General features: G+C 37.5%; 1 protein-coding gene across 1 annotated transcript; it reads left to right on the top strand.

Annotated features, from left to right (window-relative positions):
• Window positions 1–4,152: 4,152 nt before the first annotated feature.
• On the top strand, window positions 4,153–12,516 carry LOC111695503 (structural maintenance of chromosomes protein 2). Its single transcript, XM_023464856.1, has 7 exons — window positions 4,153–4,732; window positions 5,155–5,379; window positions 6,536–6,787; window positions 7,386–7,722; window positions 9,225–9,300; window positions 9,920–9,974; window positions 10,438–12,516. The coding sequence occupies exons 1-7, from the start codon at window positions 4,193–4,195 to the stop codon at window positions 12,490–12,492; spliced, it is 3,540 nt and encodes a 1,179-aa protein (XP_023320624.1). The 5' UTR covers window positions 4,153–4,192; the 3' UTR covers window positions 12,493–12,516.
• Window positions 12,517–12,574: the final 58 nt, after the last annotated feature.

Genomic DNA, 12,574 nt, shown 5'->3' with positions numbered 1-12,574 from the left:
CACTTTAAGAAATGATAACACTTATGTACTTTTATCAATCATTTAAAGTCCTACCCAGCACAAAACCCTTAAATTAAATAATAGGAAGAATACATGTTGCAAACTCAATTTCCAAAACGTAAGTTCAGAAAAAGTAAAGTCTTTTTATAAAAACCAACAAACGAAAATAAAAGTAATAAAATATGATAATTCCAGAACAATTCAACCCTTAGAATTTCTTCAAGCAAACCAAAATAACGTTTTGAATGTCATAAATCTTTGTTTAGTGATACGGTGAGACATCTAGAGTTAACAACTTAACATAAAACAAAACTAAATCAGGTTCTTGTATTTGAATTTGACCTTGTCAGAAAAATAACGAAAAAGAAAATTAACAGCTTGAGTATATCTTTAGAAAGAAAAGCAAGTAGATTTCCCATTTCATTCGTATGAAAAACAACATTAAGTCATTATATACAGGGGCGTACGAGAGATTTGTGTAGGGGGGGGGGGACAAAAAAATTGTGTGCCGTCCCCTTTGGCAACAAATTGTGCCCCCCCCCTTGAAAACCCCGTTTTTTGAAGAAAAAAATATTGCTACCTTTTTCAACTATGTAAACTTAAATTTATGTAATTTTCTTAAGGGGAGGGGCACAATTTGTTGCCCAGGGGGGGGGGGGGGTCACAAAACCAGGCAATCCCTCTTCATACTGTGGTGTAAGTTTCAAGGGATGAAAAATATAGATGGTAACGTTTTTAAAAAAATATCTATATTTTCATAGGATTCATACATATTGTATGATAAATTATGATATCAAATATATATTTACACTGAAGGCGGTATTGATTAAAGTTTTTTTATAATGAAACTTTTTTAGTTAATGGCAAAAGTGAGATTTTAAAGTATTTTTTTTTCTATACGATGTAATTATACTTAAATGGAATACATGCGTAATTTCAAGTGACCCTCCATTTATAGAGTGGCATGTCCGATGTACCTTTGAAACCTTCATTTCTCCATCGTTTCTAATGCAAGAAATGCGCGAGTCCCTTTTGTAGAGAAACCACAAATAAAAATATTCAGTTTTCAAAATGGGAAACATGTACTTTTAATGCAATACTTGATCAGACAAAGCTTTGAAGGGTATATTGTTGTGAATATATTTTAATTCTTTTCTTTAGTCCCCCCCTCCTCGGGGGCAGGCGTCGTGGGGGGGGGGGGGGGGTGGTCGCCCCCCCCTCGTACACCCCAGTTTATATTTCTTTATAGTGGATGGTTACTGAAAGAAAAGGAAAAAAGATGATTGTAGTAAATACCTCATGAAAATACTCAATCCAATTTATAAGTTCATCTCTAAGGATTAGTCGTTTCAAATAAACCAACAAAAGATGATAAAAGTGAGAAAATATGATAGTTCAGAACAAATCTATATGAAGCTTTTAATCAAGCAAACCTAACGAATGCTATGAATGTTATAAATCTATATTTATCGACTAGATGCAGAGAGACATCTAGAGTTAACAATTTATTACGATCAAAACTAAAATGTTAAGATAATGTAGAACCTATCAAATAAAAAGCAAGTGAATTGTTGAGTATATCTAGAGTTAACAATTTATTACGATCAAAACTAAAATGTTAAGATAATGTAGAACCTATAAAATAAAAGGCAAGTAAATTGTTGAGTATATCTCCAGAAAGAAAGGCAAGTAGAATTTCCTTTCAAAGTAGGAAAAAAATACGTCAGGGTTTTACTTTCGATATTTAATTTGATAGTATTCTCAAATCAGAAACAATTTAACATTTAATACTAATCCTTCTCTCATAAGAGAAGCTATGTGAAGTAGGCAGTATATAAGCATGAACTGTTAAACCTAGCCTTGCATTAAGTAAAAATTGCTTTTAATTTCCAAAGTATCAAAAGCTGAAAACTCGATCCAACATAATTTCATCTGTCTTTGAAAAGGTTAAGTCATTTCATATAATCCAACCAAAGATAATAAAAGTGATAAATGATAATTCAGAACTAATTTATTTTAAGTGTTTTATCAAGGAAACCTAAAAAATGAAATAAATCTATATTAATTAATATGATACTAATAAGCTCTTATTAGAACACTTCCATCAAGATAGTTAGATAATTAGGTGGTTTATTGACACTATACGTCAAGATAGTTAGATAATTAGGTGGTTTATTGACAATATACGTCAAGATAGTTAGATAATTAGATATACGTCAAGATACCTTGCATAAAGATAATTCAATGAATACAATGATTCCGTGATGACATTCTAGCAGATATATATTCTTGATCCAAAATATAAATTATATAGTAAATATATTAGGTGGTTTATTGACACTATACGTCAAGATACCTTGCATAAAGATAATTCAATGAATACAATGATTCCGTGATGGCATTCTAGCAGATATATATTCTTGATCCAAAATATAAATTCAGCTGTCTTCAAAAAAGCTGCGGTCATTTTAAATAAACCAATTAAAAATAATAAAAGTGATAAAATATGATAATTCAGAACAAATTTTGTTGTAGCGTTTAATCAAGCAAACCTAAAAAATGCTATGAATGTTATAAATCTATATTTATTGATACGATGCTAGAGACATCTAGAGGCAACAACTTAACATGAACAAAACTAAAATTTTAAGATAATGTAGAACCAAAATTTAGGAAATAAATAGAAAGTAAATGGCTTGATTAGATCTTCAGATAGAAAGGCAAGTGGAATTTCCTTTCAAGTGGGAAAAGAAATGTCCGGGTATTAATGTACATAATAGATTTATTAGATCTAACATGACATTAATCACAAGCACCGTAACTAATACTAGATAATCGAGAGAGTGATAAAATTAGATGGCTTCCTGACAATAGATGTCAAACGTGGCCTTGCACAAAATAAGTTATATTGTAATCCCCTATACTTTCGTATTTAAAAATGGGTAGCAGGTGACTCGATCCAAATTATGACTTCATCTCTCTTCAGAAAAGGTGGAGTCATTTAATTATGAACCAATTAAAGATAATAAAAGGGATAAAATACAGTGAAACCCTTAATAACGAATACATCGAAAGAATTCATCAAATGTCGTATTCTTCACTTTAATTCTGATAATGGAATGTTGCAGATATTAGTTTTTTAATTAAATGATTATATGGAACTCTTTAAAACTGTTCCCGCATATTCATGGCTATTTAATTATTTTCGCAAATACTGAAATTTACGTAATATACAGGGTGTCCCACGAAACATGACAATAGCAAGACGACTTGAAAGTCGTCTTTGATATATGAATATATTTGTGACATTTAGTCTTCTATCTACTTTATTAACATGTATGATTCTTGAAACAATTATCACATAATTCTCCTAGCTCTGGCATTTCCAAAAAGTGGTCTGCGTTTTTTGTGCTTTCAATATTACCGGAGATATAAAGAGTTTGGTTCAAATTTCAATTTTGTTAAATAAAAGCAAAATTGTCGAAATCTGAACGAAATTCTTCATATCTCGGGCAATATCACCAAGTAAAAGTTAATAAGAAATATAAATATTTTCTAAAAAAGACGAGCAGCACTGCACTGTGGCACATCAACCTTTGCTAATTTCCATTACTTCTTCTACATGATGTGAGGGAATCTTGTAGCACTTCATTTTTCGGGTCCATCTAGAACTACACTTAAAATGAACCAATTATTGTTTTTCCTGGAAACATGCTAAAATTCGGTTATTTGGTTAAATTAATCAATTAAGTCTAAAACGGTTGAGTATACATAGGCATAAGTGTTTATAAAACCTGGACAACGTCGGGCAATCCAGCTAAATATTGGGGCCGTCCTAGAGACCGATTTTCGGAACCCCCGCCCGACCCACTTATATCATATATAGTGGTCATGTACAACATGACCACTAATTTTTAGCAAAATTATTATTATTTATTTGTATAATTTAAGGGTTAGGTAAGGTTAAGACAATTTCTGGCCCGAGTGCTGCGGCTAGGACAGGCTAAGGGAACGAGTGCTGTGACCAGTACAGGACAAGAGGAACGAGCGCCGCGGCTAGGACAGGCTCGGGGGCCGGACGCTGCGGCCACATGACCTAGTTAATCCATGTCTTNAATAGTTCTTTAGAAAATTACCCTAATTTTTCATATTATTAATGTTATCTTTTCAGAAATAAATGAAACATTAAAGAATGTATGTGAAGTCTATGGTTATTGATGGATTTAAATCCTACGGCCAACGAACGGAAATCAACGGATTTGACGATCAATTTAACGCAATCACGGGTCTTAATGGATCCGGTAAATCTAATATTCTCGATGCAATCTGTTTCTTGCTCGGTATAACCAACTTATCTCATGTACGAGCTCAGAACCTGCAGGAGCTGGTGTACAAGAACGGGCAGGCCGGGGTTACCAAGGCCACCGTCTCGATAACCTTTGATAACCGGGACAAGAAACAGTCTCCTCTAGGCTACGAACACTACGATGAGGTTACAATTACTCGGCAGGTTGTTATCGGAGGAAAAAACAAGTATTTGATTAACGGGAGTAATGTTCAGAACAGCAGGGTCAGCGACTTCTTCCGCTCAGTTCAGCTTAATGTTAACAATCCTCATTTTCTGATTATGCAAGGACGGATAACGAAGGTGTTGAACATGAAACCGCCAGAGATATTGGCAATGATTGAAGAGGCAGCGGGGACGAGAATGTACGAAGCTAAGAAACAACAGGTAAAAATCAGGGTTAAATATCAACTATTTTGCCCCCCCCCCCCTCCATCCTTTTTTTGTTTTAAGCATTTTTCAAAAACATATTGGGACTTTCCTGAATGCAAAGGGGGTTCTCAAATCTGGAAACCTGAGATAAACAAATATATATATACACACTTATTTTTTAAATATTTCATCACCCCCCCCCCCCCCCCGAAAAAAATCATTTAATTTCTAAATTGCTGAAAACTGGGTTTATGGTCAGGAAGTTGAAATACCATTTTCACTTATCTCAAATTTGGTTGGTTCCACATAGAATTGTATTCAATTTTTCAAGATTTAAGCCGGCACTCAATTGAAACCGGTTTTTGAGGGATTTGAGACGCGGCTGAAATTCATTAAATTTGGACACTGTATTCATATGAACTTCATTTTTATTCAAGGCTGAGAAGACTATAGAGAAGAAGGACGCCAAGCTGAAGGAGATCAACAGCATCCTGGAGGAGGAGATCAACCCAACCCTCTCCAAGCTCAAGGACGAGCGCGCTGCATACTTCGAGTTCCAGAAGATCCAGCGTGAGCTGGAGCACCTTACCAAGGTGTACGTGGCTTACCAGTTCGTTTGCGCCGAGGAGACCTCCACGAAGTCAGCTGAAGAATTTAAACAGGTTTTTATTTTTATTACTATTTTTTGTCTTGAAACGGGTTACAGGATTTCCTTACCTGAAACTACACTTTTATTGGCACACAATGTATTTTTTTATATATTGGGACATCAGGTTTTACACCCTGTATTTAAGACTTTGGGCCACCCGGTTTTTTTTCTATCGTAGCAGCTTGTATTTCATCTATTGTAACCAGTGTTTCGGATCCATATCATTTTGATTCGGATCCGGATCCGCGGATCCGCATCCGTGATGATGGATCCGGATCCGAGGTAACTTTTGATTCTGTGAATCGGATTTTCCCTATTAAATGTTATGCAAGGTTATAATTTATAAACTATAGTAATCCTAAAGTTAAAAATGTCGTCATTACTATTATATAAATGTAAACATTAAATTATTAAAGATAATTTTGAAAAATTTTCGTCATGTAAATAATACATTTACGAACCATTTTGATTTATTTATTCCATGGTTTTGGTTAATTTTTGGCGCTACCCGGATCCATATCAACGTTTCCTGATACGGATCCGGATCCGACCAAATGATACGGATCCGACCGGATCCGGATCCGAAACACTGATTTTTACAGTCTATTTATTCTATTAGAAAAATCTTTATTTATTATATTGAAACATCCTGTATTTCATCTATTGGAACATCCTGTATATCCTCTATTAGAACGCTCTGTATTTTTTCTATTGGAACATCCTGTTTTTCATCTATTGGAACATCTTGTATTTAATCTATTGGAACATCTTATATTTCATCTATTGGAACATCTTGTATTTAATCTATTGGAACATCCTGTATTTCTTCTATTGGAACATCCTGTATTTCATCTATTGGAACATCTTATATTTAATCTATTGGAACATCCTGTATTTCTTCTATTGGAACATCCTGTATTTCATCTATTGGAACATCTTATATTTAATCTATTGGAACATCCTGTATTTCTTCTACGGGAACATCATGTATTTCTTCTATATTGGTACAAACTGTACACATCATCTATTGGAACACCATGTGTTAACCTGTATTTCTTCTATCTTAACTACTTGTTTTAAATCCGTTGGGACACCCTGTATTCAATATATTTGGAATATCCTGTATTTGATATAATGGGACACTCTGTATTTGATGTATCTGTGTTTAGGTTGAGGAGAAACTTAGTGAGCTCCAGGAGAGTATTGTAGCAGGGGAGGAGGAGCTTCTCCAGCTGGACCAACAGATCGCGGAGCTTATCAGAACCAGGGAGAGTGCTGTGAAGGGGGACCTCCAGGAGAAGGAGAAGGAGTTAAAGGAGAAGGAGAAGAACAAGGTTAAAGCCTCCTCCCACCTCAAGACCCTGCAGGATAATATCAAGCAGGAAGAACGGAAGCGGAAACAAATTGAGAAAGAATTACAGGTAGAAAACTTGAAATTAATCTTTAGTTTTGGATTTATATCATTTTATCATCAGTGTAAATTCTTCTCTCTCTTAAATTGATGTCTTGTACTTTTTACAAAGTTTTTCATGAAAAAAATTAGAATTCACAACTATCCTAAAATGCCTTGATCTACCTTGATCTACCTTGATCTACCTTGATCTACCTTGATCTACCTTGATCTACCTTGATCTACCTTGATCTACCTTGACCTACCTTGAACTACCTTGATCTACCTTGATCTACCTTGACCTACCTTGATCTACCTTGATCTACCTTGATCTACCTTGATCTTACGTTATCATAGTAATGTTGGGTATTTGTCATTTTGCTTAAGTACAACAAACCTTTTAATGTTTTTAATTTTCCGATGGAATTAAAATAATATTATTTTAGGAAACTTAGTTTTGTGAAGTTATAAAATTTTCCTCATTTTTATTCATTGAGGAAATCCAGAGCAAAAGTTTTTATATTTAAAGAGCCAAATCCCTTTTACCTTTTTTTCGATTCAAAGGAGTGGAGGGGGGGGGGGGTCTCAAATTATAATGCACTTCTGATTTCATAAATGAATTATTACAGGGTGACAAGAATACTCTGGCAGCCAAGGAGGAGTCCTTGGGTGGTATGCAGGACGTGTACGACACCCTCAGGAAGGAAGACGATAACTGTCAATCTTCTCTGAAAGCAGCGGAGGCCCGGCTCCAGGCCATCAACGTTGGGCAGTTTTCCTCCGAGAGCGGAGAGTCTGCCACCCTCCAGGATCAGATTATTAAGACCAAAGAGGAGATTGCGACTGCAGAGACGGAGATTAAGACGGCCGACTCCAAGATCAGAGCTAACACGGAGCAGTTGAACAAGAAACAAATAGAGATGAAGAAAACCGAAGCTGAGTATAAAAGAGACAGTTCTTCTCTAGGTATTGATTTAAGCACGGGGTTGCACACATACAGTGCTGACTTGCGATATTTTCCAGGAGTTTAAGCACGGGGTTGCACACATCCAGTGCACAGTGCTGACTTACAATATTTTCCAGGAGGTTAAGCACAGGGTTGCATACATACAGTGCTGACTTACAATATTTTCCAGGAGGTTAAGCACAGTGTTGCATACATACAGTGCTGACTTACGATATTTTCCAGGAGGTTAAGCACAGGGTTGCACACATACAGTGCAGACTTACAATATTTTCCAGGAGGTTAAGCACGGGGTTGCATACATACAGTGCAGACTTACAATATTTTCCAGGAGGTTAAGCACAGGGTTGCATACATACAGTGCAGACTTACAATATTTTCAAGGGGGTTAAGCACAGGGTTGCATACAAACAGTGCTGACTTACAATATTTTCCAGGAGGTTAAGCACGGGGTTGCATACATACAGTGCTGACTTACAATATTTTCCAGGAGGTTTAGCACGGGGTTGCATACATACAGCGCTGACTTACAATATTTTCCAGGAGGTTAAGCACAGGGTGGCATACTAACAGTGCTGACTTACAATTTTTTCCAGGAGGTTAAGCACGGGGTTGCATACATACAGTGCTGACTTACAATATTTTCCAGGAGGTTTAGCACGGGGTTGCATACATACAGTGCTGACTTACAATATTTTCCAGGAGGTTAAGCACAGGGTTGCATACAAACAGTGCTGACTTACAATATTTTCCATGAGGTTTAGCACGGGGTTGTATACATACAGTGCTGACTTACAATATTTTCCAGGAGGTTAAGCACGGGGTTGCATACATACAGTGCAGACTTACAATATTTTCCAGGAGGTTAAGCACAGGGTTGCACACACACAGTGCTGACTTACGATATTTTCCAAGAGGGTTAAGCAGGGGGTTGCACACAAGCAGTGCTGACTTACACCATATTCCAGGGGGTTAAGCACGGGGTTGCATACATACAGCGCTAAACATTTTTATACTCCCGGACAAAGAATCTTCCTCCTCCCTTCAATTTTTTCTACATGACATTTTTTATCTCAAAACCATGACATGCTGGGGCCGGGTGGGAGGGGAAAAGTGTGACGCTAAATTTAGATTTTTATATTTTTGGGAAAAGAAGGGTAAGTCCTCCTTAAGCCGCCTCTGAACATATAAAAGAAATCTCACTAACTATTAAGAATTACGCTGCGTAAACGGGTTTTGATCGTATTACTTTAGACAATTCAACAAAACGAAGGAAAAAATATCAGAAACGAATAAATTCGTTTAATTTTGCAAAAATTATGATGCAGAAAATTGTCAACAATTTTTTTTTGTTAATTCGAAAAAATATTTGATTGAAAATATAGACAATTTCTGATTGTTTTAATTAAACCAATTTAAGACGTGTTTTTAATTATTTGTTGATCAGCAGAAGTCAGTTTTGGTATTGGGAAAAGATAATATTCTGACGTGTTCTATGTTCTAGGGAAGGTAGAGTCTGATGTGGCAGAGCTGGAAAGAAAGCTGGGAAAGATTGATTATGAAGAAGGAACCGCGGAGAGGTAGAGATTATAAAAAGTTTAAAAAATTACAGGGGTGTTTATTTTCCAGAATTACACCCCATGATTTTTGCCAAATTCAGCAAATAAAACCCCCCAAAAAATGCTATTCCCTCCTCTCCCCCAATTCAGCTATGTAAACCCTTAACAAAATTCCTAAGAAATGGGGGGGAGAGGGGGGAGGAGTTAAATGATATTTGCTTATATGGGTTGGGTTAGGACAGGGGATGGTCATCGGTTCATGTTTTCTTCAAAATTATTCCCCACCCCCATCTTTTCAATATATTGTTTTCTTCAGATATTTCGTATGTTTGCGTAGAGGTTTTAATGGTTATATTCGACTAATTGGAGTAAATTTATTGCTTGGGTGAAAATAAATAAAAATTTTGCTAACACGTGTATTAAAGTGAAGAAAGCTTGCCTATCAAGTCTATATCCCCCCCCCCCCCCCCCAGCATTGAAAACTTTTTCCTTCTAAAAATCAATTCTTGAAAAATATATTCCCCTGGTTGCAAATGATTTTTCAGGAAAATATATACCCATAAGAATTGTTCCAGTAAGAACTAAAAATTGCACAGCCCTTGAACTTAAAGGAAGAATTGACATTTAACATTTTCTCTAGGTTAGAAGTAGAACAACGAAGTTTGAAGATGGAAGTAAACGCTCTTAAATCCAAGGTAAGCACTTCTGGACGATTGTTCTTTCAAATTTGAATTTCCATAATATTTTTCGTTAACGAAATAAACCTTTTTTCTACAAATGCTGACTGCAAAAACCGACCTGGGGTTTTATAATTCTATAATAGTTTGTCAATTTTGCTAGTTCAAGATGAAACTTTAAAAGTTGCGTAATGTCTAGTGGCCTGCTCTTTAAATTTTTATCTAGTTAATAAGAAAAATGGACAACTTTTCTTATTAACTAGAAATGAGATATATTCTGTCTATTTTCTTCCTTTTGTTTTCTGTATAAATCCACAAGTCACAAATTTAAGACAGAAAAAAATGACATCTCTATTAATGTTGCGCAGACAAAGGTTCAAATATGAATCGTGCTGTGATGTTTCTTTACATGGAGACCGGTAACTTGAAATTAAGCCTACAGTCCCTTTAAGATATTTTACGGAATCAACTCATATTTTAGGTGGAAGGAGTAGAAACTCGACACCGAATCAACTTCCAGTATAACGATCCTCATCCTAACTTTGACCGGAGAAAGGTCCGTGGTATCGCTGCAACCCTCTTCACTGTGAAAGAAGAACGGTTCTGCCAGGCTCTCACCACAGCCGGGGGCGGCAAGTTGTACAACGTCGTAACAGATGATGAGAAAACTAGCAAGGCTTTAATTGAGAGAGGAGGAATTAAAACTAATCAGACATACATCCCTCTAAACAAGATCTCTCCGTTCGTATTAAACAAACGTAAGATAGACGCTGCGAAAAGGGTTGGTGGCAGCAATGATGTTTGGTGGGCGAAGGAATTAATTGATTATGACAATTCTTTAAACGGAGCTATGGACTATTTGTACGGAGGTTTGTTCATCTGCCGTGATATAGATATTGCCAACAAGGTCGCTTTCCACGCGGAGGTCATGACAACCTGTATTACACTAGACGGAAGCAAGATCAGTCCTGGCGGAGACATGTCCGGAGGAGCTCGGGCACAGAACTCATGTCTACTTCTTGACCTCTTCGACGTCAAGGCGACACAGCAGGAGCTGTCCCAGAAGCAGCAAAGGTTGTCAGAGATAGAACAGCAGTTGAGAAGGGTTGCTGGTGTAGCAGAGCAATGGAACACGCTTTCTCAGCAGTTTGAGCTGAGACAGCATGAGCTTGAGATGATCAGGAACCGTCTCAAGCAACATACTCATCAACAGCTCCAGGAGGAGGTGGAGAGACTGACCGAGGCAATCAAGGAGGTCACTGATGGTGTCGCCAAAGCTAAGACCATTGTTAAGGACGGAGCCAAGAAGGTAAAAGATCTTGAGTACAAGATCAACAATGCGGCGGAGCTCAAGGCGAAGGAGATGAAGGAGGCGGAGGTGGAGTTAAAGAAATGTAAAGCTGCGGCGGAGAAGAGTAAGAAAAATTGGGCCAGCAAGGAACAAGAAGAAGAAGCAATAAAGCTGGAACTGACAACCTTGAAAGCTAGTATTGACAGTGCTGTTGAGCAACTGGAGAGTGTAGCTAAAGCTATTCAAGGCTGGGAGAAGGAGATTGAAGCTGCTAAAGAGGATCTTGAGAAGATGAGCGAGGAAGTGAAGGAAGCAGAGAATGCAGTTAAAGTCCAGAAGGATGAACTAGCACTCAGGAACACTGAGATCAGTGGCAAGAATTCCGCCAAGGAAAAAATCCTGAAGATGAACGAGGAGAGAAAGCTGAGTATTCAGGAGCTGGCGCACAAGGTTAAGAAGGCGGCGGATGATCTGGAGAACGCTAAGGGCAGGGTTAAGAGTATGATCCAGGATTACAGTTGGATCAAAGACGACCGACACTCCTTTGGAAAACCGAACACTATGTACGATTTTAAAGCAACCAATCCAACCGAGGCGGGGAAACGGATTCATAAGCTTGAAGGAGCTCAAGAGAAACTAAAAAAATCCGTGAACATGCGAGCCATGAACATGTTGGCCAAGGCAGAGGAGCAGTACAACGAGCTGATCAAGAAGAAGGGTATCGTGGAGACGGATAAAAACAAGATTATGGAGACCATTCATGAGTTAGACATCATGAAGAAGGAGGCCCTCAGGAAAGCTTGGGATCAGGTCAATAAGGATTTCGGGTCAATCTTCTCCTCCATCCTACCTGGAACCTCGGCTAAACTCCAGCCCCCGGAGGGAATGGACGTCCTCGACGGTCTTGAGGTCAAGGTCGCCTTCGGTGGAGTTTGGAAAGAGTCTTTGACTGAGCTGTCAGGAGGTCAAAGATCTTTGGTTGCCCTCTCACTCATTCTCTCTCTTCTACTCTTCAAACCAGCTCCGCTCTATATCCTGGATGAGGTAGATGCAGCTCTAGATCTTAGTCACACCCAGAACATCGGGCACATGCTCAAGACTCACTTCAAGAGCTCCCAGTTTATCCTGGTCTCTCTCAAGGACGGAATGTTCAACAACGCCAATGTTCTGTTCCGAACCAAGTTTGTTGATGGTATGTCAACTGTATCCAGAACAACACAGCACCAGAATCCGTCCAAGAAATAAGAATATCAGATCTCGTAGTGCCTGCCCTGTACAAACTAAATCTATTGTGCATTTATTTTATATATTTTTCTAGACAAAATCT

The sequence above is a fragment of the Eurytemora carolleeae genome, unplaced genomic scaffold (genome assembly GCF_000591075.1).
Source record: "Eurytemora carolleeae unplaced genomic scaffold, Eaff_2.0 scaffold90, whole genome shotgun sequence".
Taxonomy (NCBI): domain Eukaryota; kingdom Metazoa; phylum Arthropoda; class Copepoda; order Calanoida; family Temoridae; genus Eurytemora; species Eurytemora carolleeae.
The sequence above is the reverse complement of the archived record's forward strand: the minus strand, read 5'-3'. Positions and strand labels throughout refer to the sequence as shown.